The sequence below is a fragment of the Vanessa atalanta genome, chromosome 4 (genome assembly GCF_905147765.1).
Source record: "Vanessa atalanta chromosome 4, ilVanAtal1.2, whole genome shotgun sequence".
Taxonomy (NCBI): Eukaryota; Metazoa; Arthropoda; class Insecta; order Lepidoptera; family Nymphalidae; genus Vanessa; species Vanessa atalanta.
Genome location: NC_061874.1, coordinates 8,221,813 through 8,247,339, shown reverse-complemented (window position 1 = coordinate 8,247,339; position 25,527 = coordinate 8,221,813). Strand labels below are relative to the sequence as shown.

Genomic DNA, 25,527 nt, shown 5'->3' with positions numbered 1-25,527 from the left:
TCCATAACTCCTTGAGGACTGCTTTAATACACCTGAACTCTAAACAAGGTAACTCTCAGAAACGTCTAATTGTAGGCCTTTAGCCATCACTTCTTCGTTTACCAAGATAATGAAGCCCATTATTAACTGTAAGCTCCTGAGGTACTTTGAGGTGCACTAGGTGCTCTAGGTGCGTCGGGATTGCTCCTCTGGTGGTCTTCTAGTTTATCTGATATATAGATTGGTGGAAGTGGTTGAGTCGAAGGAGCAGGCATTAGCAGCCAGTTTAGACATAACGAAGGCCTTCGATCACGTATGGCTCAAAGCGCTTCCTTCGAAGCTTCCTTTCTATGGACTAATATTCTCGGGATTATGAGATTACGCAACTGGATTACCAGCTTTTTCTCAAATCGGAGCATCAAAGTAGTTGTCGACGGTAGCTCCGACATTCGACATGAAAATTCCTAAATTCTGGTGTTCCAGAAGGCTGCGTTCTATCACCTACTCTGTTTCATCTGCAAATCAATTAATTGTTGCTAATCAGCAACATTCACTGTTATACAGACGAAAGTACTGTAGATATTATATACTGTCGATTTCAGACACCTTATACACCGGCTGTGCTGTTAGTACGATGTATAAGGTGTCCAAAACTAAAAAAAAATAAGTTGGCATCTAAAAAGCTTTGTATGCTCAGCAAATTAAGGCAACACGATACTTCACGTTAGTCCATCGCCTAAAATTATACAAGGCAAGGGAGTTCATTTTATTTATTTTATAAAACTGCCATCTTGATCTATGTTAAATTATTGTGAATTAGGTCCTTACATTAAATACACTAGAAAGAAAATATATCTTAATATTATTACTAAAAAAAAGGCCCGAAAAAATGTTTTATACCATAGCGAAGCAAGTAGTATTTTGTAGGCAAGGAAAAAGTAAAGACATATTTTGTTTAATTGCCATTAACAAGACAATTGGAATGTTAATCTATTCCATTTAAATACAACACATGTCGATTTATTAAGTGTTTCCTTCCATATATATTTATTTTAATAATTACTAATGCGCAAAAAAGTGACTTCAAGCTATGAAAATGCTATTTCAATAGCATTTTAAATTTAGATAATATTATAAATATCGATAGACTGTACCTTTTTTATTAAACTTCTAACGACAAAACTATTTAGTATTTACTATACTCTGATATGTAATGTCTCTTTTAGTCCCAGCATGTCGATGTCGAGGGCCTCGTCAGTTCAACGTGTACTTGAAACTATATTTCAGCAGAACATTGTGTGCTCAACGTGTACTGGGTGCTTTAGAATCTAGCGACTTGCAGTCTATACTGTATCATTATCTATGCTTGCGGTTTGCCTGTGCTTTGAAATTGCTGTTTTTTATGTCATTTTGTACTCTGTGTCTGTAGTCTGTACTCACTCATAATTTACTTTTCGCGCCCGGCATAGGCATCGAGTTTGTGCTACACTATAACATTTTTTAGTTTTCTACTTTGTATCGTAGTGTAAATTTTAGAACAATAAGAGTTGTTTATGAATCAAAATAAACTTATCCCGCATTGTTGCGTGTAATTTATTTATTGTACAATGTCGCAACCAGAAGAACCGATAGATGCAGCAGATGTGGGTGATAATTCCGTAAGGAAAATGGCAAACCATTAAAAATTTAAGATCGATATTTTGATACGTTAAATAATTACAGTTCTTGTTTTCTGCAATTTACAGAATGGTTCCTCAAGTGACACGCCGTCCTCTAGAGGAAAGGAAGGAGATTTCGAAAGCAAAATTGAAACTGATCGTGCTAAAAGATTCGACTTTTTGTTAAAACAGACTGAAATATTTTCTCACTTCATGAGCAATACCCCAAAATCAGGCAATAGCCCCCCCAAACCAAAAGCTGGTAGACCCAGAAAGATTAAAGAACCTGAACCTGAGCCTGAGCCTACTGGGCCTGGAGAGTAAGTTTTTGTGTGATCATTGTGCCTTAGTAAATGAAAACATTAAAGTTATCAGTTTTTTATATGATACAATATAATATAACATTTGTTAGGTACAAATGGGTTTACTTTTTGTTGATAAATTTTTGTTTATGTTATGTTGTGTAGCCATCGTCATCGGAAGACAGAACAAGAAGAAGATGAAGAATTGCTTGCCGAAACTAACACGAAACAGAAGACAATATTTCGTTTTGAATCATCCCCACCATATGTTAAAAATGGTGAAATGAGAGATTATCAAGTACGTGGGTTAAATTGGATGATATCCTTGTATGAAAATGGAATAAATGGTATCTTAGCAGATGAAATGGGCTTAGGGAAAACGTTGCAAACTATTTCTCTTTTAGGATATATGAAAAACTTCAAGTAAGACATTATAATTTGTGTAATTTAAATTAAAATAGTATTTGTTGATTTTCATGTAGACCATATGAATATTAATTGTAATTAGATCATTTCTTATTAAATCAATTGTTCTTGATAATTCACTAAAAAGACACTCTTAATATAAAAATTAAATAATAATAATAACTATTTGAATAATAGTCCATGTATCTAGTTGGTTGTATGTGTGATTTTCAATTGGACTGATGATTTTCAGAAATGTTCCCGGACCACATATAGTTATTGTGCCAAAATCTACCCTTACTAACTGGATGAATGAGTTCAAAAAATGGTGTCCTTCCATCAGGGCAGTTTGTCTCATTGGGGATCAAGAAACTCGGGTAAGACTACAATGGACAAAAACTTTATTAACATACATATAAATTATAAACCTAACAAAAATTGTTTATATCACTTATAAATATATTTTTATGATGTCTATTCCTGTCTGAATAATAATAATCATTTGTAAGCTTGACATCTTTGTATAGAAATTATTATTTATGTTTTCAGAACATATTCATAAGAGAAACCCTCATGCCAGGCAATTGGGATGTGTGCATTACATCTTATGAAATGATTATAAGAGAAAAATCTGTATTTAAAAAATTTAACTGGAGATACATGGTCATAGATGAAGCTCATCGTATCAAAAATGAAAAGTCCAAGTTGTCTGAATTACTTCGTGAATTCAAAAGTATGAATAGACTGTTGTTGACAGGAACCCCTCTCCAGAACAATCTTCACGAATTATGGGCCCTACTTAATTTCCTTTTACCTGATGTATTCAATAGTTCAGATGTAAGTTTTCTTGTACATAATTCATTATTATATATATATATTATGGCTAATAGAGAGATATTAAATATTGTGAAAATGGTTTCTGATTTAAGGATTTTGATGCCTGGTTCAACACTAATGCTGCACTTGGTGATAATCAATTAGTGTCACGTCTGCATGCAGTTTTAAGACCATTTCTGTTGAGAAGACTTAAAGCAGAAGTGGAAAAAAAACTTAAACCGAAAAAAGAACTTAAGGTTTATGTAGGTTTGAGTAAGATGCAAAGAGAATGGTACACTAAGGTTTTAATGAAAGATATAGATGTTGGTAAGTATTTGATAGTCAATCTGAAATACCTATGGATAGAAAACAATGTTTAGCTAGGTATATATGATTAATTATAAATTTTTGGATATTAGTAATATAAAACAAATATGAAATTAATAATAATGTAACATTTTAAACATCAAATTAATTCTTAAGTATATGTTGTATATATAACTTTCAGTGATTATTTCAGGGATTATTTCCCTTTGCTAGGTTACAATATTTTTTATCTCTAATCTTGGTCTTGCGAAGGCCTAATCCTTTCATTTGATACCTTACAGTTAATGGAGCTGGTAAAGTGGAAAAAATGAGATTGCAAAACATTCTCATGCAGTTGCGTAAATGTTGTAATCACCCCTATTTGTTTGATGGGGCTGAACCTGGACCTCCCTATACTACGGATGAACATTTAGTGTACAACTGTGGCAAATTGGCTATCCTTGACAAACTATTACCCAAATTACAACAACAAGATTCAAGAGTTCTTATTTTCTCACAAATGACAAGGATGCTGGACATTCTTGAAGATTATTGTCTTTGGAGACAATACAAAGTAAGTTGATACATATACAAATCTTAATTCTGGACAATAAATAAAACATTACAGGAATTTAACTAATTGTATTATAAACCTAGTGTGTTTGAATTTGAATGTTATATGTGTTAATTTTTTCTTTTTGCTTTTTAAGATAATTATATAATTTTTATTTTCAGTACTGTCGCTTAGATGGTCAAACACCTCATGAAGATAGAAATAGACAAATAGAGGAGTATAATGCAGAGGGAAGTGAAAAGTTTGTATTCATGTTATCCACACGGGCTGGTGGTCTCGGTATTAATTTGACTTCTGCTGATGTTGTCATAATTTATGACTCTGACTGGAATCCACAAATGGACTTACAAGCTATGGACAGAGCTCATCGTATTGGACAGATGAAGCAAGTATGTTCTGTCTCATAATCTAGCAGGATGTTTAGATAAAATTTAAATGAACAAAAAATGTAGGCACTAAAATATGTTTTTATTTTAATTAAAGGTAAGAGTTTTCCGCCTCATAACAGAAAACACAGTTGAGGAGAAAATTGTTGAACGAGCTGAAGTAAAATTACGGTTAGATAAATTGGTTATTCAGTCAGGTCGTTTAGTAGACATTAAAAACCAACTCAATAAAGATGAGATGCTCAACATGATCCGGCATGGTGCAAATCATGTGTTCTCTTCAAAAGATTCTGAAATTACAGATGAAGATATTGATTCAATTCTAGCTAAAGGTGAATCAAAAGTAAGTATTTGTAATATCAAAAATATAAGTGATTTTCTCATACAATTAAAATTAACAGAAATAGATACAATTTTATTTTATTTATTTATTCTAATATAAAATTGTAGACCGAAGAACTCAAACAAAAATTGGAGAGTCTTGGAGAGTCATCATTGAGAGCCTTTTCAATGGATACACCTGGTGCTACAACAGACTCCGTATATCAGTTTGAAGGTTTGATTCTCGTAAATGAAATGAAACATTATTTATATATGTATTAGTATGTGAAGAGTAAATTTGTGAAATTTATATGAAGAAGTAATGCAGAAAGCTATAATTTATGTATAATGTTTTACTAAAACACTATTACATTGATACAGCCAAAGACAACATATGTGTACCTCTTAAAAACCAAACGCGTTATTTTCTTAGCATTCTTTTCGACTTCCTCCAGCTAAAACTCACTCCTCTATCTATCTTATTCAATAAATATTTCTAAAATTGTTACATAGGGTAAAAAGTCAAATTTAGTACTTGAACAATGTATCTTATTATTCTATAAAGTATTTTTATTAGCAACGAATTTTGACCACAGTAAAATATATAACTGAAACAAGAATTTCGAATGCAGGAACCAAATTTTTATGGAAGTAACATTGGAGCCATCTCAGCCTATTCTAGCCATCCACTCTTGAAATCGTGGATGGGCTTCTTTTTCTTTGTTTTTAATTCATCATCGACTTTAATTATCTAATGTAAGAAATTTATTGTCAAACACAATAACTTTTATTAGTCAAATACGGCAATCGATTCCTAATTTAAAGCCTTGAAATCTAACCACTAACCCAACAAGGTTTCTATATACAGTGATATATTGACATTTTATCAAAACAGGTGAAGATTACAGAGAAAAACAGAAGATAATACCTATTGGTAGTTGGATAGAACCTCCTAAGAGGGAACGTAAAGCTAATTACGCCGTGGACGCGTACTTCAGAGAGGCACTTCGTGTCTCTGAACCAAAGGCGCCTAAGGTACAGGTAAATAAGTGTAAAGAGCTAAATATGGAGTCCAGCAACATGAGGTGGCTTATTTGGTGGTGGTTCCTGTTTCAATTTTTGCATCAGCTCGTATACTATGTATTTCATTAATTAGCTCTTTATGCTCCAGTATAAATGTAAGGGCATAATATATATTATTTATTTGCGTAAGATGCGTAGTGAATATTTATATTTGTTTATATAGCTATATATTGTAATAGTATATATATAATTATTTATCAGCACTATAATAGAATTATTTTAAATTTAATGTTTTGTTTTTAAATAGTATTAATGCTCAATAAATTGTTTTGTTTGTAGTATAGTTTCTTGCTTATTTTTAGTTAGTTTATTATTTTTCTGTTCAATTATTATGATTTTTTATTTTGCCTTTATTATCTCTTATTTAGGCTCCAAGACCCCCGAAGCAGCCAATTGTTCAAGATTTCCAATTTTTCCCACCTCGACTATTTGAGCTATTGGATCAAGAAATATATCACTATCGGAAAACACTGGGGTAATTTTTCCACTATCATGTAATTCGAGTAGTTAAAAAATAAATATATTAAATTGGTTGCTTTTAAAAACAGGTATAAAGTACCACGAAATCCAGAATTAGGGCCTGATGCAGCTAAAATACAAAGAGAAGAACAACGCAAAATAGACGACGCTGAATCTCTAACGGAAGAAGAAGTGCAAGAAAAAGAGCAATTGTTAACTCAAGGTAAAGTATTTGTAATAGTTTTAAACAACATGAACATCTGATACGAAACTAAAAATCTAAAATGCATAAAAAAAACCGATTATTTCAAAATTTACAAGAATAATGACAATTCCTTGTTTACACATATTATGTTGATTTTGATTTAAATAATTAAAAATCCATTATGATTTACCTTTCTTCTTAAAATTTTGGTATCCTAAAGTTATCAATATTCATTCCTTATTTATAAAATCAATATCAATCAAATATTTAGAATAATTAAAAAATCTTAATTATTCAATTATTTTTGTATCATTAACTAGGATTTACAAATTGGACTAAGCGAGACTTTAACCAGTTCATTAAAGCCAATGAAAAGTATGGCAGAGATGATATTGAAAATATTGCAAAAGATGTTGAAGGAAAAACACCAGAGGAGGTAAATAAATAAAATATTTTCTATACTAAAAATATATAGGCTATAATAAAAAAATCCCCAATTGTTTTAAGGTTATGGAGTACTCAGCTGTATTTTGGGAAAGATGTCATGAACTTCAAGACATAGACAGAATAATGGGGCAAATTGAGAGGGGTGAAGCTAAAATACAGAGAAGAGCCTCAATTAAAAAAGCTTTGGACGCTAAAATGGCGCGTTATAGAGCACCATTCCACCAACTAAGAATCTCTTATGGCACTAATAAAGGGAAAAATTATGTTGAAGAAGAAGATAGGTATTGCTTATTTAGTCCGTGATATCTTATCATATATATTAACATTTAATATGTCAAGAACCAAAAATAAAAACCAAACAATATAATAAAACTTTTAGAAATAGAGAAATTATGAAATAATGTAATTTAGTTTTACGGCTACCTTATTTTTATTTTTAACAGTACTATAACCGCCACAATCAAAGAAATAACTTGTGTTTCAAAGGAATATTCTTTTAAAAATGTGCTTGTCATCACACCAACAAAATACATTTTTCAATTGTTTCTTAAAATAAATAGTTAATAATGGTTTTTGTTATAGGTTTTTAGTGTGCATGTTGCATAAATTAGGATTTGATAAAGAAAATGTATATGAAGAATTAAGAGCTGCTGTTCACGCCGCGCCACAGTTCCGTTTTGATTGGTTTTTGAAATCACGTACAGCAGTTGAACTGCAGCGCAGGTTAGTGTTACAGTAAAATAGTTGAAATCTTCTTTATATATTTAAGTTAATTCATATTTAATTTCAGATGCAATACACTTATAACTTTAATTGAGCGAGAGAATCAAGAATTGGAAGAAAAAGAAAGGGCTGAAAAGAAAAAGAAAAGTGGAGGGGTTAATCAAAATACACCTGGTGGAAATAGTACAGGAAAAGGAGCAAATGCTGGAAAACGTAAAGCTGATAATACTCCTGATACTGCTCAAAAGAATAAGAAAAAGAAAAAATGAAATCCGGTCACCTCCAAATTAATAAGGGTCACTAGATCGGTTACAGCCCGAAAATAAAAACATTAAATTGTTTCTACAAATGCAAAGATGTCCATTTCTTAAATTTAGAAGGCCTTTCTTGTCTTCTGTTTACCTTGAGTATTAATCTTAATTTAATTGACTAGTTAACATTCCCTTTTTATGGTGTATTTAATAAATATGATGAAGGTATTGATTATGGGTCAGTTAAATAAATAATCTGATAAATAAAACATTATTTTTATTATTGCACAATGTTATACATCTATCGACGCACGCCATGCCAAGTTGAAAATTTTGATGAATTCAATGAATTTTGTTTTTTTTTTCATTTACATGTGCTCCAACATTATTTGAGAAATAATATTTGTTTAATTTTATGTAGTATAAACATAAATAACTTTATTTTAATGTCATAAACCTTACTTTTCCTGCCCTCTCAGGTACTATCAATCACAGTTTTTTGTGTTCAATTATATTATTATACACAATATTAAATAAAATTGAACACTTGGTGGCGCCGTTTAACTTATGTAACAAGTAAGAAATTATGGTGAATTGCCATTCTCAATACATTCTTGCATGCTATTCGCATTGGGAGAACATGGTGCTCCTAAGCCATACAGATGCCCACTGGTACTTTCAATGTTTCCATCAAAGAAAATCTGCAGAAAAAATACTTATATTAAAATCTAAATACACCTTATTCAAATAGACTCAACAATCACTTTGAAATCACCAATTTTACATGATTGTAACAAATGTAAAACTACAACTGGTTTGGAATATAAAATCTAAATGAGAACTGGCAACTCAAGAAGTTGCTCTTTTGCACCCAGTAAACTCAATTAATAAATTTATTTATTATTAACATACCTATGCCTGAAAATAAACGAATTCTTTCTACGGTATTATTATGTATATAATATTATCTTTCAGTACTACTCCTTACTTATTCGTTATAGTTTACATATGTATATGTGTATAAATGTATTCACTGGCTAAGTTAAAAATAGCTTAATATAGAAGTTAATATATAATATTCCCCACGCAGAATTTATTGTTTCTGCCAAGTGAATAACTTTGTTGTAAGGGCATCCTTACTTCTATTAAAATAGTTATTTCCATTGATTGTATTTAAATTAATAATATTATTTTGAATTCATATTGTAGAAAATATATTACATTTAGTATTTCAATTTTGTTCAAAACTTTCCAAAAACAGCTCTTGTAAAATGAATAAATTGTCTGATTTTAACTTGTCTCAATGATATTAAATAAAATAATCACTAAAAATAAGGAGTGATATAAGAATAAAATTATTTTTACTATTTATTGTTGTGGGCAAACAATTTTAAAAATTGTGTGTTATAGCTTTAGTATTTATAACAATAATTATTTTTTAAATAATTATATTAACTAACAATAATAATATTAATTAACAATAATTATTTAAAAGGCCCTTATATTTGTATAAAAAACTTACTTCCTTGATTTTGAAGAATGCCATACCAGTCAAATGAGAATCAGAGCCAGCTTGATGCTGTGGTCCTACCCTTCTAAGTTCCAACTGGTCCGCTACTTCTTGGAGGCCACCTTTGAGATTTTTGCATAATTTCATAAGATACTGCAGACACATAATTGTAGTTAAAAATTTCTTCAATTTAAAATTAAAAAGGAAAACTAAAAATATTTACTTACTTTGACATCATATACTGTAGGAAAATATAGCCTTAAACTATCAAAGAAATCATTTTCCACTTGTGGTAAATTTTGATCAGTCAGAAGTTTAAGTAAATATCCAAAATCATAGCTAGAATGAAAGCTTAACCAGTTTATATTATCCATTAGAACAATGCCTGTAATAATTGATCAAAATAATAAAAACAGAAAAATAATTTAAATCTATGTTGTTTTAAAATTTAACTAATACCTGAAGACATTAACAGCTCTGCAAATTCAATAGGTTCAATTCCATGTTCTTCATGCTCTCTGAATTGGAGTCCAGAGTTTTGAAGCAAATCTATTGAATCTTGAGCATACATGTCTTCCCTGTTAACAAGAGATCTTATAAAAATATACAGGTGTGATACCAGTCTCACTAAAACAGATATAAATGTTTTAATATTAGATTTATTTTATAAATAATACTTACTGTAGATTAAATTTAAAATTAAATTGCCATGTAGTACAACCTGGAGGGGTTTTTCCATTTTCATCCATAAAAGTAAGACCTAATTGTATTATTCTTAGCAGATCTACATTACATCTATAAGATCACAGAAAAAATAAATTTAAATTAGAGTCTTTATACAGGTGTATTCTATATGTTGCAGCAATAATAGTGAGAAATTGTATTTAATTAAATATTTATTACGAAAGATAAACTAAGATTAAAGTTTTAGATAACATAACTTCATTATTCCATACAAAATATACATGTTCAATTTTATGGTTGTAATTCAATTAAAACATTTACCTTAGGAGCTGGTATTGATAATCAGCAGTGGATCTAAATTCTCCTATTGGTCTTGCTACTACACCGGGAAACTCTGTATCCATAGCTACCCATTGGTATTTTTGAACTATCTGAAATTAATGATGTAAATATATATTCAAGAACACAACTTCAGGAAAGCAATATAATGAATATTTATTTGATATTCAAATAAAATAGTACTCCTTTTTATAATCCAAATTGTTTACTTGTCTAATAACGTGGAACTCTTCATGAAGGTTGTGATTCCATACATTTTTAATTACATTATCCTCTTTAATAGATTTTATAGTAATTAAATCGAAGTTAACGGCCGGCATCTGTAAAGTCATGTCGTTATTTATACTAGGAAGAAAAGTAATGAATATTTTTTAATTATTATTTTATGCTTTAGGTTTTTTTTTTATTATTTACACCCTTTAATAATAGCAACTAAAACACAGGTAAGCTTATTAATATGTTATATTTTTTAAGAATTGACTTAATTTACCTACCTGCCTTATTCTTGTCATATTTTTTACTGTTTTAGCCTTGAACCATAACAGACTAAATTGAGAAATGTCACATTAGAGGAAGTAGGCATTAAAGTCCAAAATCTTAATAATCTATCGCTCTAATTATATTTTTAATGTTACGTTTGGTATAAAATATTTTCTCTTTGTTTAATTTTAATATTTAATATAACAAAATAAAAATTTGATTATATAGATTTGTTTTGCAATGCTGCAGTTATATTGTCTGGAATATCGTATCGTATAGCTATGTCATAAATCGCTTGAGTTTAAATAAGTAAAATTTTAAATTTTTAGAGCTGTATTTCATGTATAATTATGATATTATTATGAACTTTTTATTGATATAGGTATGTGGAAACAGAATTAGAATAAAAGTAGGATCGCTTTTAAAATTAGCCTTTAATACTTCTTTTATAAAGTTGATTTGTTTTTTATTCCACGATTAGGTATAACAAGATTTTTCCCATCTTAATTCTTATGAGATTGCTCTGGTCAGGGAGGGTCGTTTGGAAGGCATTGAGATGGAACTTTAATAAGGCACAGGCAGGGGAATAGTCGTACATCAAGGTACATATTTTCTTCTCGTCGTAGAAACGATTTTACAATATCCCGGTCTTCATATTTATTTCTCGAACCCAATCTAATTTTGGTTAATCTAAGGTTTATAGAATCCCACGGATTTTTTCATACTGAAACTATATTGCTCCCTAAATAAAGTAGAGAGCTTAGCCAAATGTGTTAGCCCAAGTCATGACTTCAATACTTTTATGATATTTCGATCTAATTTTGATAGTCAATATGTTCAATGATTACGGATAGTTGTCGGATATCCAATTTTTTGATATTGCTTAACAGCTGTTGGTCTGGCTGCCTGGTCAGAATCAAATTATACTTTAAGTAGGCTTTTACAAGCACTTTAATATTATTTTTAAATGAGGTAATGCAGGCAATTATCGACACCTCCCTATGAGGATGGTGTACGTACGTGTAACGCCGATAACCCCAATCATATACATATATATTTTTATAATTAAATTAGCCACATTGTATTTGGTTTTGTATGGCTTGTTTGTTGCTATTGCAAATATAATGATGTGATTATGTCATTAACAGTGGTAAAGTTATACATTTCATGGCGAAGATCATGAGATCATGTTGCACAGAACTAATTTTTGCCTCTCATGTGTTTTGGCAACTTTGAGACTTTCCGCTAATAGCAGGTCGTATTCCAGGTAGCCATAAATACCGGTTTTCTGATGATTGGGTCTCAACATATAAGAAAGCAAAAATCACAACTGTTGCTATCAAATATTTGTTGCGGATTAATAAATGTTGCAGTCGATAAATCAGTACTATGGATTATATAAAAAAACTAGAAGTCAGCTCCGCTGAAGCGAAGCTGACTTCGTTAATAAGGAAAATGTTATTATATAAATATATTTTATCCACATCCATAGAACTCAGGAATAATGTAGTTATAAGAGAAAAAAAAAGAATTAGTTCATTAGATCCGGAAATTACTACAAACGATCAAACAAATTTTACCTATTTGTTATATTATATTATTAAAAAAATATTTATATGTACGACTTTTAAAGCGAACGCAAATAAGGTTTTTTTAATGATGCTTCAAACTTTTCAGACGACTGCCAGGCGTGGGCTATTCCACAACCACGGTGCATCCAACCGGGTCAGTGCCAGGTTCTTTCGAGTCACCGGTCCACCTAGTTGTTCTTAGGCAGTTTACCTGCGGTCTCAACACAATGATTCTCCTCTTCAAATAGACATCGGTCTTTAGACCTAATTAATATTCTGACAACTATTTTGTATTAATTTTTGTAACTTATTTAATATTCTTGGAATTAAGTCTATTGTAATTGGATATGTATGGTATATATATGGAAAACGAAATTAAGGATCCTGGTTTTTAGTTTGTTATTTTTTTATAATTTAGGTACATTAAATACTGTTATTTAAAAAGGTACAAGTAAAAAGAAAGTTATTTAAAAGTATCTATTAAGAGAGTAAAATATGTATAACTTAATTAAATATACTAATTACATTTCTGTCCAATGGTACAAAACAATAAACTTCAAACTGTTTTATCACAAATAAAATGTAAAATAAATTGATTATCTTAATATAATTTATACAATGTCTCATCATCATTACCATTTTTAAGCTAAACGTGTAATCCTCATGCAATTAAAACATAAGTTGTGCTGTGGAAAAGTCTACTTGAATTTAAAATTAAACTATCTATCTTAATAATTTTAAAAATAATCTGGATAAATGTCATTAAAAAAATGTATATTTAATAGTAAGCATAAAATAATAAGTTTTAACTGTAGTGTGCGGAAGTCGTGTATGGAGTGTAGTGCCTGTTTCTATTGAAACTCAATCAAATTCTTCATTTTACAATTTTCGACTTTCTTTACTCAGTGAGATGGAATATTCGTGGTTGTGGTGTGAGATTAGTCACACGCACAGATTCCCCTGATCAGGAAGAGTTTCCGTTTTCTCCGTTGTCTTGAAAGTTATTTGCATTTACTGAAAACGGTGCCCCCAACCCATATAGATGACCACTTGAACTCTCAATATTGTCATCAAAAAATATCTGAAAATAATCGAAAAATTATTAATATTTATCAAAGCTGGTGATAAAGTTTACAGTTACATTTCAAAAAGTTACATAATATACTTCACCTCTTTTATTTTGAAGAAAGCCATCCCAGTGAGATGTGAATCAGATCCAGCTTGATGTTGCGGTCCAACTCGTCGTAGTTCTAGTTGGTCAGCTACTTCTTGAAGTCCACCTTTTAGATTCTTACAAAGCTTCATTAAATACTGCAACAAATTAAGATTTTTATTTTCACACGAGTCTCTGTAACATTAAGTTTTATAAATTATATTTAGAGAAAGAAAGAGTATTAATCCAGTTGCCGGAGCATGTTTTTTTAAGCATAAACATTTACTAGTACTTTAGAACAATTAACTTTGTTTGATAAATATTTAATGTGAGAAATGTTTAACACCTTTGAATATATTCCCAATTATATCATTTTTTGATAATGATTTACATTGCAATATTATGATGACACCGCAGACCTGACAGTTTTGCCACAGATCATTGACTAAATGAAGCGCAGGTCACTGTTTGGATATAAAGTCAATGTGAATTGATTGTATGTGTGCCAACATATTCCAGGTACTGAAGGCATATCCCCGATATCCGTGAATAACACATTGGTTTCCCATAGAATTTGCAAAAATAAAAAAAATTATGGGGAAGGGCAAATGATGGAAAATGATCAAGGCATTAAATACTGGTGCTTTGTGAGAAACTTTAGTTGTAAGTAACATGCCTTGCCTTAATATGCATACATACATACATAGTAAAGTTATTTAAAATAGTTTGACAAATTTGTACACAATTTTCAAACTTTCTTCACAAATTCTCCAATTCCCCAGAGATTGTCTAGAATATAAGAATGTTAATTTTTTACATTAATTAAAATATTTACAACAGCAGTATGGATGCCACTACACAGTATGCTGATTCTATATTAATATTCTAATTTGAAAATATTACATATAATTGTTAATTTTTCATTATTCATGAAGGACATATTGAGAGTAAGCAGAATGATTGCTTTATAAAGGAAATATGTAATTGGTTAGTACATTAGATATGTGAAATTGAACACTTACTTTTACATCATAAACTGTTGGAAAATATAGCCTTAGGCTTTCAAAAAAGTCATTTTCATCCTGTGGCAAATTTTGATCCGTCAATAACTTAAGGAGATATCCAAAGTCATAACCTGAGTGGAAACTTAGCCATTTAATGTTGTCCATAAGAACTAGACCTAAAAGTATTAGAAGGTATTCTTAAATATGCTCTATAATTAGAATAAATAATATAAGTAATAAGAAATGTTGGTGGTATATTGATACCTGATGACATTAGGAGTTCAGCAAATTCCAAGGGTTCAATGCCATCCTCTTCGTGTTTTCTAAATTGTAAACCAGAGTTTTGAAGCAAATCGATTGAATCTTGTGCATACATATCCTCTCTAAAAAATTTAATGATTTCATAATTAAAATAGTATTATTAAAATATCTACTCTAACTGCACTATACAGTGTATAATATCCTTTTTAACATTTTAAGGTATAAAGATATATGAAATGTTTCATAATAAAAAAAGCAAAAACTAAATCAAAAAATTGCATGATTAATATTTTCCTATTATTGTATAATCATGGCATGTTATGAGGTATAATGAGGTATAATAGAAATTTGTTAATATAATTATTTACTGTAAATTGAATTTGAAATTAAACTGCCATGTAGTGTATCCTGGTGGCGTTTTCCCATTTTCATCCATGAATGTGAGGCCAAGCTGTATTATCCTTAACAAATCTACATTGCATCTGTAAACAAGATAAAGTAAATTCTTATTTAATCTGTATAAGTAGTCTATCTAAGTAATTATTAAAGAAATGGTTTAAATTATGTCAAGGTCAGTTACTTATAATAGATAATATATCTTTAGAACTAAATTATAAACTTCTTGAATTTCAACATTGTTGGAAAGTAAAATCTCTTACAGATATCTTAGTTGCCATATTTATTCAGTGATAGGTTAATATCTACAAAGAATCCAATCTCAACAGAGATTACATGTGTATATATTACAACAGAAATTATATTGATTTTAATACAATTATAGTAAGGTGGTATATTAAACCTGAGCAGCTGGTACTGGTAGTCAGCTGTTGATCTGAACTCTCCAATAGGCCTGGCTACAACACCAGGGAACTCAGTATCCATTGCAACCCAGTGGTATTTTTGTACAACCTGTGAAAAATATAAGAAAAAGTAAATTGGATGTGTTCATGATTCAACATGAATTAAAAGAATATATTTATTTGTTTGAACATAATGTATAGTTAGTGCATCAACATAGTGAAAAAAATTTTATCTATAAAAATGCAGTAATAATAAGTTAGTAACTTAACTCATGTATTATATATTAAGAGTTAACCAAAGTTATTCATGAAATACCTGTCTGATTATTTGGAATTCTTCATGCAGATTGTGATTCCAAACATCTTTGATGCCACAATCACTATTACCTGGAAGTGTAGAAAGAGAACCAAAACTCGCTGCAGGCATCTAAAATTGTTATTAATAGAAATAAATTACAAAACATTACAGATTAACATTTCTAAATTAAATGAAGTTATCGATATTTAACCTTATATAGATTTCGTCCTTCAAAGATACAAAATATGATTTTATTCCGCAATATAGAAAGCCTCTTGTTGGTTATTACAATAACATAAATATACGCCACTTCAACAAGAATGCTACAATGATAGTCAACGCTTGTAAATAAATAAGGCTTGTAAACAACACACTCCGTTTTCTTAACTGATTTAGTGCTTAAAGATAGGAAGACTGTGATGTTTAGATTGCTTAAAAGAAGTGCGTTATGGCAAATTTAAAATACGTAAGCCAAAAATTAAAAAAATCATTGCAACGATGAACATTCAACTCAATGATAGGCATGCCATGATGACAAATGAAATGACAGAGGCATAGACAATAATGACGGTATAAGCGTCGTACTTTTTTATAGCAGTCTGTGCGTTTACACACAGCTTTGTTATTAAACAAAAAAACAAACTTACATATCATTATAAAGATGAAACATTTTATTGCATACTTTGATTTTATTATAGGGTATTCTACTATAAAGAAGTGCATCAAAATGTTGATTTTTCCTAATAAAATATTATATTTCTGCGCAATAAACACGCTCTTAGAATAAAATAAAATAAAAATATAAACCTTTTTTATTCCCGCAAAAACGATGTCAGTCATTTTGATGACGTCAGATTGTTAAAAACAACAGTCGTGTATGTACGACAGGTACTCGTTCAACGTTAACAGTTATAAATATTTGTGTTTTTTTTTGGGAAAATAACGAATTTCAATCGCTTTCGTCGTTTTGTAGTATCTAGTTGTACAAATACTAGCATTAAAACTCTAGAAAAGTTGTTTATCAAAGAGTCAGATGATATTGGAATAACGACTCTTTGGTTGGAACACGCAAAACGGGATCCTTATCAACTAAAAGTCGATTCTGATTTGTGTGATGATATTTCAATAAAAGTAAAATTACCTTATTAAAATCTAATAATACTTTGTCCTTTTTCCTGTTTATGTATAAAGAAAGTTGATGGTAAAATAACCTACAAATACTATAGAAGTAGAAATACTATGATAGATATGTACCTAGCTGCCCTGAACTTACAGTTTTTGCCTACATGAAGTCACACCGTGGCATGGTGATATACTGTTTAAAAATTACGACTTTTAATTTTAATATTAAAAAAAACAATAATGTGCTTTTATGGATCAAAATAATAATATTTAAGTACATTTTTTATCAAATTTCATAATTTATTTGTCACTACTGAAAGCACTATTAAAGTCAATAAATAAAAATGTAGTTTTTTAGAATTCATATAGATCTACATAAACGAATTTAAAGAAAAAATATACTGCGTTTGGTAGCTTACGCTAGAAATATGGATATGCGTACTCTCGGTAACACAGATTTTTCTAGTACATACAAGAACATTAAATTTATTCTTGTTACCTCATTATTTTTTAATTTAAAAAGGTCTAAACTGCGAAGTGCAGCTACTACATTATGTACTAAAATCATCTCCGAAACACGCTGTATCTTCTGCTATAGTTGTATGTTTATATATGTTAGTTAAGTAGCTTTTTCAGTTACTAAATAGTCCTTTATTTTTAGTATGGATTGATCGCTGTAGTATATTTGAAATTGTTTTAATTCTTAAAGTGAGTAGCTTAAAAGCAAAGAGGGAACGAATGTGCAAGTGAACGGGACTCGTGCGATATTTTTCGATAAGAATATATTATATAAAACACATTAACAGAAGAATTCAAATAATACAAGATATTTTTTTGTAGTCATAGAAAAATATGTTTGTACGATTTGGATAAGCAAGTACTTCCAGGTGAATTTAGATCGTGTTAATTATATATTTCTTAAGCTGATATTATTAATTTATGATTACTATTTTATTCAATTCACATTTTTATAAAATACTAGCTGTCACCTGCGGCTTTGGTCGCGTTTATGGGTACTTTGAAGGAGTTGTTTGTTGGGTAACGAACTACTATTTAAAAGTAGTTCCTTGGAGTTCAAGCTTGCTTCATAACAAATTTCATCCAATTTGGTTCAGTGGTTAGGCCATAAAAAATAGAACAGAACAGGCAAAGAGATTCCATAGCTCCACTCAGAACTCAATCTCTGGGCCTCATGATTTATAGCCGTATCTAATAGCTACCAGACCAAAGAGGCAACAAAAAAATCTTATATAAATAATTACCAAAAATCGTCCTATTTGTTCACTAACTAATTCAGACTCACTGAATACCTACTTCATTAAATTTGAAATTTGTTATTCTATAATGCAATTAAACATGATATAATTGGAAGAAATCATGCAATCATTTAAATAAATTCAATATTATTATTATCTAACAGTATTATTTGTTAGCTTAGACATTTCACGTTTAACTGATAAATTAAATTAAATAGTTTTATATAGTTCAAGATGTAATTAATAATGTAATTTAAATGATTTCAGTTATAAAACTTAAAAAAAAAATGATGTAACTAAACTGTTTAATGTAATAAATGTAATAAATATTAGAATTTATTTGAATTTGGGTTCATGAATGAAATGAAAAAATCATGAATACTGACTGCCACCTACTTAAGCTACCTATACCATGCCTTTGGCTAGATTTTTTCGAAACAAAAACGAATATCTATGTTTTCGTAAAAAATAAATAAAACAGAGATAAAATTTAAAAATCTATTGCTTAATGAAAGAGGACGTAATTTGCAGTTATTCCAAAGAACGCTGGCTGTCATATGAGCTTTAGTGCAGTTGTAGGAATTGCGGAAGCTTTTGCGTAGGTGGGCGCGGGAAGGCGCCAGCCGTCGTTACGTTAGTCGTCCGCGAGCTGTCTTGGAGTTCGGTTAAGCAGTCTTTTTTAAAAATACATTGCCGATTTTCCGATGATCAACTTTGCAATCGCTGAATTTCACGAATTTCTTATTCGTAACTAATATAATTGTGTTAAATTTGTGTAATTTGTTGTTGGTAATTTACTTTGAGACTTTCCATTAAGTATTTAGTCAAAGGGAACTCCGTAAGTATCTTGTTTTTACACATAATTTTTTTTTATCAAAAACTATAAATGAAATAAAATAAATTTTCTTTGATGACAAATGAGAATGAACAGGATTACTCTGGTTTCATTTATTCGCTTTTTGTATCGTCTAATATCATCGGATAAAGTATCGGGTGATATTGCATATTATATACTTAATTATTTGAACAAAACAAGCGTACGGTATTAAATATTATTTTATTGATATAATTATAATTTATTAAAAAATATATTATAAAATTGCTTGGATCTAATTAAGTTTAAGATAATTTTTATGAGGTGATAAGCATAAGAAAGCTATTGGGAGAAATTCGCGCCCACAGTTTTTATTTATAATAAGTTAGTTCTAAATTTCTATTTTTATTATACGGCTCTAAAAATTTTCTAATATTCTTTCACACATACTGCGATTCTATAAAATATTTTCTCAGATAACAGACAGCTGTCTGTAAAATTGGATTAGATGCCAATTGCTATCCTCACGGCCGTTGTAATAAACTCGCTGTGGTTTAATGGCTACTATCGTAAAAAATATTTCGTTTGGTTTATTGCGATATTAATGGTAGAGAAGATAGACATTACTTGATGCGTTTTAAGAGCATAATATCAAGATACGTAACAACCAACGTATGAGTATATTTACTAATATCGCAAAGGAGTGAGTTGGTGTAGAATTATAGTTTTCGCGATAGTTCAAATTTGTTGATGTATCAAAAAAATTTTATGCTTTTACTGGAAATTGAATGCAATAGTACGTCTTTATTTTGTATATTAGGAATATGCGGCTTCGTAGAGGTGGGTTCGTATTGATTTTGTACTCGATTCGGTTTGCATAATCGATTGTAGTTTAATTTAAAACGTGTGCTAGATTATATTTTCCGTATAGTTTGTATTGGCGATGAATTTGTAATAAATAAAGTATAATAAATTGATGATTGTATTCACATTTTCTGCTTTTTTACAACTTTGTTTAATTTCAATGGTTTCTTACATTGCGTTAATCTTTAAGTACTTTATATAATCTAATAATCCTAGTTGTTTTAAGTAATCGCTTTCAACAAGGTGAAGTTAATTAAATAATTATAATTGGATGATAATATTAGCAAGCAAAATTGTGCAATCGAGGGGAAATTATTAAAATTATTTTAACTCAATAAAATACTTGTATACTTATTTGAAGTATTAATACTGTAGCATTCCTATAGATATGCCATCCAAGTTGCAAACTTGATAATTTTAATATTATATCTATATAAGTTGATCCTGTTTAAAGTATCAAATAATCTTAAATTTTTAACTGATTTTAATTAAATAGGTCTTCCGAATTAGTACTTTTAAAATTTTGGACCTTTAATCTTTTATTTAAATTATAAAGTTTCTAACTCCTTAACTTAATTGATGGGCTTAGATGACAAAATTAGCCGATTTAAAGCTAATGTGTATCTTTCACTTTTTTTAAATTATTTTATACAATTATTATATTACTAAATAATAATGATGGATATTTTAAAAACATAACATTTTGTTTATTTTAGTTGTTAAAAGTATTATGAATCGTTAAACGTTTACTGACAGTTATTTGTATACAACTATTTAGTTAATTAAAAATGTTGTGATCCGTGTCCTACAAATGAGTTGGCGCCCGCCCGCCCTAGGCGTGTAACATAACCATGTTGCAATACCCACGCGCCAAACAATTGCTCTCCTTCGATGATCAATGCGATGATGCAACCATTAAAAACTCATTTATATTGTAGTAATGGCCAATTTATCTGGCACAAGCTTTTATGAACGAAAGGTATTCAGTTGGTACACAATTTTTGTATACATATTTTTGTAAATTCTTATCTTTCAATTAAATTAACACGTTCTTTTTTAGTTGTGATAGTATTCTGGTTGGAATATATAGATGGTAATTGAACTTTCAAATCCAGTCGTAATGAGTTATAGTGTTACATAGTGCTGGACAGAGCTTTCAGTTAAAAAAACTATTTCGAGAAACTAAATATAAATTAGTAAGTAGCTTATTACATTTCATTTAGATTTTTTTTCATTCTCCTTTAGATTTTTTTCTTTTGAGTGCGATACACGTCGACACGTGCTTTAGATAATTAACGAGAAGAAAGAAAGAGCTCGAGCATTGAGATATTTTACGGTGACATTTGTAATAAAACTGATGTGAAGTTTGTGGTTCGTGTAGCAATAATTTTGTGTGGCGGGAGTGGCCGGAAGGCCTCTTTATGCTCAGAACTTAAGATACAATTAGATTATTCTAACACATTTGTGGTCAGACAAGCATAGACTCAACTTTTTAAAGGAAGTACCTATAATATGCGGCAGAATGACTGAGGTTTGAGGCGAATATTCGAATAGATTCGAGTTATCGGTAATCTCGATATATGCCGATTACCGAGTACAAAAAAAAAACTTGCATAGCTGTTATTTTTTCGAAACAAATATTTATTAAGTGAATAAGCGGAAATGTTCAATCTTCGTTCCGTACAAACTCAACATGTGCTAATTATATGTGATGCAAAAATATCAGTGTGAGAGTGAATCGTATTTATATAGGTACGCAAATGTCAGAAACATCTCGGTTGATTTATGAATTTGAGGCGCGTGTGACGCACGCTATAGTTTTATTTTCTAGGGATTGTGCTTTGGACGGACCATCGAAATGGTGTAATCAATTGTTGCTATTTATATAAATATATAATATTTATGTTTTAATTATACATTTTTTCAAAAAACTACAGAAGAAAAAGTAAGATTTAATTCTAATAATATGTGATGTTTCTCGAATATTGAAAAAGATAAAATACGGATGATTTATTCATATTTTATATAAATGTTATTTAAGCTAAGTAGTAACATGATGAGGCTACAGTTTGGCAAGCGCCTCTTCGGCTGTTAAAGAAAATTACTGCTGTATCCTTCATGCTCTTGAGTTGGCAAATATATTGCTTATAATCATCCAATGCAAACCTTTTGCCGCCAAATACAGGTTGCCCTACGTTTTCTTCGCAGAAAGCAATGTAGTACTTCAATATCTCTATAGTATTCGCACAGATTTTAAACTAGAACTACCCATTTACACGTATATTATAAGTCGACCGTCTTAATTTTATAAATTCATTTCGTTTTCATTAAATTTGACAAGGGACAGAATTCGATAAGACAATGCTTTTCATTAGATAAGACAATTAATGGTGTAGATTTTTTTTATCTACTATATAAAAGATTCGTCGGATCAATTTAAATGTAATTTCAATCATACCTTTTCAACTAATATAAAATAATGATGCTAAATTAAATTGTTCGTATGTAATAGCATTAGAACAGACGGGCGTGAAAGATATTAACCTTTATTTCATTAAACAACCCCGGTAATTTGTACAGACTAGCTCAATTACCCTATACGTAATATTAAGAGCTCTTTTCCAATGAATATGTGGGTAATTGTTACTTTTGATAATTATTTAAAATAAAATTATTCACATTCAATGTAAACATTTATTTATCGCAATTATTTAATTTAAAATTATTTTATTTGGAAAAGTTTTCATAACGTAAAAGCTGGTATCAATCTCACTAATTTACTTGGCGGCAAATTAGTTTTCTGCTTTCATTTGAAATACGAGAGCAATAGAATGTGCCTGTGATTACAGAAAATATATAAAACGTGTTTCTTTAAGGAAACTTTTAGAAAAATAACTTGCATTTTTTAAATTAATTTAATATTCTCCGCATGGTTATGAAGAAGTTTTATAAAAATACCGGATTTAAAATTATATATCATAAAATTATATATAGAACATTTTAAACTTTTCAACAAGTTCAAACAATTGGGGAGATGCCAGGAACCTACTAGATTCAGTAGTTTCTGCTTCATTAATGTTAAAGTTGTTAATTACTGCTACCATGCCCGCTGTCTTCGGACTTTTTTTTGATAAGGCGGACGCGATTGCATTTGTATTATATTTAGTTTCTGAAATTCAGAATTCGGTCGAAAATTGTCGCGTTTCGAGGACTGTTTATTTTGGGTGTTAGAGCCATGAGAGCGTTGACTCAGTGAGATTACGTTTTAATTTTAGGCGGGTGCGAGTTGCCAAATCATTTGGGGAAAATATCGGCCTGCGTGCCCGGAGCGTTTGGACGAATTGTTCGATTGTTTCGCGTAATTCGCATCGTATCACGTACGATTCACTTTCCTATATAAATCTCAAGAATGTCGTAATTTCTAGAAAGTTTTTTTTTTAAATGTATATAAATTTCATCACCGATTTTAGTAGCCACACACATACACAGATATGCTACAACACATAGAAATAGAAAATCCAGCGAAGTAATTTTCACGTAGAGATAGTTTTTGATATGAGTGACATTATAGTTAATGTCGCTCATATCGTTATCGTTATACTTATTCTTTAAAAATAAGTGTCAAAACAAGTTACTCATCCATATAAATTGCTGAAAGTAGTAACTGAGTACCGGTTTTAATCAAAGAGACGAGAAGGTAAGCTAATGCTATTTCGTTCGTTATAATACAATTACAAAGGGTCTTCAAAAGCGCAAGACAAAGTAACGATGTCTAATTTATATCGAGATGTGTTGTCACTGTTATGTTAATAAAATTACAATATTACATCTTAAGCCCAAATCTTCAAACATTTATTTATATTATGAGAATTTTTACTTCTTATCTATTTTTAATCTATTTTAATAAAGATGTAAGCTGCAATTTTTAAATGTCAATGTCATTACAATGCTGCCATTATTTTGGAGACTACTCAAAAGTAATGGCAGGGGTTTCCTTTTGTTTAGTAAAACACAGTTTATTATTTACTTTTAAAAATGTACTTAATAAACGAAAATTCTGCGGTTGAGAATTATGAGTTTTAGGAGCATTTAAAAAATAAAAATAATTTTTACGTAATTTTATTTAACGTAATTAAGCTTAATGAATGTATGTACGAATAATAATCATGTTCGCTGTCTCAATCTAATTAAAGGCAGCAAAAGTAAAGACAGTCTAAAGGCAGATGCTTGTTTATAATTAGAACTAAGAATTAATTGTGTCCTTATTAGACGATCGTAATATTGTGACTTTGAAATAGAAATTCAAAGTGTAAGTTTGCTTAATGACGTAGTAGAAGGGCTTTTTTTGAGTTTAACATAAATATTGTTACTTATATATTACTTTCTTGATTAAATATAATACAGGTTTCGGCGTTATTTAAAAAGAAAATGGTTTTCGGTTTTGATTTCTGAATGTCGGTTGTAAGTGCAAATAAATGATATTGCAAGTTACTTGTTAATATTCAAATAATTATCGATTTTTTCTTTACTCTATATTCTGCCCGACGCGCCGCTTCGCTCGCGTTTGAGAGAGAATTAACCTTTAACAAAGTGCCTTTTAAAATTAATTACAAAATTCTAACATCTAGACATTTGATTTAAAATACGGTTTCATAGTTTAGGCAATTACAACGTATTTATTTAATATTTCAGTCTCAATATTATATTCTTCAAAAGATAAAGAGATAAGTGCCGACAGTCCAATGTATCGGAGAGCGAGGGCGTCCGCAACATCCAGCGATACCGCCAGGACCGCACTCCCCCGAGCCGCCGCCTTCGCGGTCAGGGTCTTAGGGGCGATAATTTATCGACCCGCAAAACGTTCACCCCTTATTTTACCTCTTTAGGAGATTTTGAAAAATCCTTCTATAATGTTGTCCTACGAGTATTGTTAAGACTATGCGTTGTACGACAGTTGATCATTTTAATTTTATCAAGTTCATAAGGAGAATAGATACAATATATATTACAATTGTTGTGTATGTATTGTTATTTATGTGAGTGTATATATTTATAATTTGTATAAATATTCCGGGAAACAAATGAACAAAACGATAATATCGACAATATTCATAATGGACGATGTTATATTATCTGTTGTTTGCATTTTTAAATTGATAGAGCCGAAGTGTGTGTTCATTATTTCGTCATTAATGACAATACTTATTTTTTTAATATACCAGAATAAACCGATCGATTAAAATGTATTCACTAATTTCTTGTATTTATTGTGGAAGTTTTTTTATAATAGTGTTATCTATGAATTTATTAGATGTATAAGTGTAACTTTACCCGCTCTAAAATAACGTGCAATCTGCAAGCAAACAAGGTCTTATATCGCGATAATCCTGCTTAACCTATCTTCATTCATATATACGTTTTAAAATTCAAGTAATAAAAAGTGTAGATTAAGGCTT

At 29.9% G+C, this 25,527-nt stretch overlaps 4 protein-coding genes and 1 long non-coding RNA gene across 7 annotated transcripts in view; 3 read left to right on the top strand and 2 right to left on the bottom strand.

The window, feature by feature from the left end:
• The first annotated feature begins 1,382 nt into the window (after window positions 1–1,382).
• LOC125077603 (chromatin-remodeling complex ATPase chain Iswi) lies at window positions 1,383–8,182 on the top strand. Of its 2 annotated transcripts, none has more exons than XM_047689569.1 (17): window positions 1,383–1,637; window positions 1,725–1,957; window positions 2,105–2,362; window positions 2,598–2,721; window positions 2,894–3,181; window positions 3,274–3,487; window positions 3,769–4,040; window positions 4,202–4,429; window positions 4,524–4,769; window positions 4,877–4,982; window positions 5,643–5,782; window positions 6,199–6,305; window positions 6,379–6,512; window positions 6,815–6,930; window positions 7,002–7,222; window positions 7,524–7,664; window positions 7,732–8,182. In XM_047689569.1, exons 1-17 carry the CDS (start codon window positions 1,587–1,589, stop codon window positions 7,931–7,933), a joined length of 3,081 nt encoding a protein of 1,026 aa, XP_047545525.1. In that variant the 5' UTR covers window positions 1,383–1,586; the 3' UTR covers window positions 7,934–8,182. The 2 variants fall into 2 exon arrangements, with proteins under 2 accessions (XP_047545525.1, XP_047545524.1); XM_047689568.1 differs by having other exon boundaries at window positions 5,643–5,788.
• On the bottom strand, window positions 8,171–10,990 carry LOC125077604 (CCR4-NOT transcription complex subunit 7-like). Of its 2 annotated transcripts, XM_047689571.1 has the most exons (8): window positions 10,943–10,990; window positions 10,658–10,768; window positions 10,431–10,540; window positions 10,107–10,220; window positions 9,885–10,003; window positions 9,653–9,810; window positions 9,438–9,578; window positions 8,171–8,616 (listed from the first exon to the last, which is right to left on the bottom strand). In XM_047689571.1, exons 1-8 carry the CDS (start codon window positions 10,958–10,960, stop codon window positions 8,500–8,502), a joined length of 888 nt encoding a protein of 295 aa, XP_047545527.1. In that variant the 5' UTR covers window positions 10,961–10,990; the 3' UTR covers window positions 8,171–8,499. The 2 variants fall into 2 exon arrangements, with proteins under 2 accessions (XP_047545527.1, XP_047545526.1); XM_047689570.1 differs by lacking the exon at window positions 10,943–10,990 and having other exon boundaries at window positions 9,885–10,018; window positions 10,658–10,878.
• Window positions 10,991–11,430: 440 nt separating this feature from the next.
• Window positions 11,431–13,256, top strand: LOC125077590. Its single transcript, XR_007120768.1, has 2 exons — window positions 11,431–11,530; window positions 12,606–13,256. It is a non-coding gene; the product is annotated as an uncharacterized LOC125077590 (long non-coding RNA).
• Window positions 13,257–16,543, bottom strand: LOC125077589 (CCR4-NOT transcription complex subunit 7-like). Its single transcript, XM_047689545.1, has 8 exons — window positions 16,227–16,543; window positions 16,034–16,144; window positions 15,717–15,826; window positions 15,286–15,399; window positions 14,921–15,039; window positions 14,675–14,832; window positions 13,670–13,810; window positions 13,257–13,580 (listed from the first exon to the last, which is right to left on the bottom strand). The coding sequence occupies exons 2-8, from the start codon at window positions 16,142–16,144 to the stop codon at window positions 13,464–13,466; spliced, it is 870 nt and encodes a 289-aa protein (XP_047545501.1). The 5' UTR covers window positions 16,227–16,543; the 3' UTR covers window positions 13,257–13,463.
• A 2,492-nt stretch (window positions 16,544–19,035) lies between these two features.
• LOC125077690 (serine/threonine-protein phosphatase rdgC) overlaps window positions 19,036–25,527 on the top strand; it is a 61,379-nt gene continuing 54,887 nt past the window's right edge. The window contains exon 1 of the mRNA XM_047689695.1: window positions 19,036–19,231. The gene's annotated coding sequence lies outside the window, so the exon portion shown is untranslated. The remainder of the gene's footprint in view (window positions 19,232–25,527) is intronic.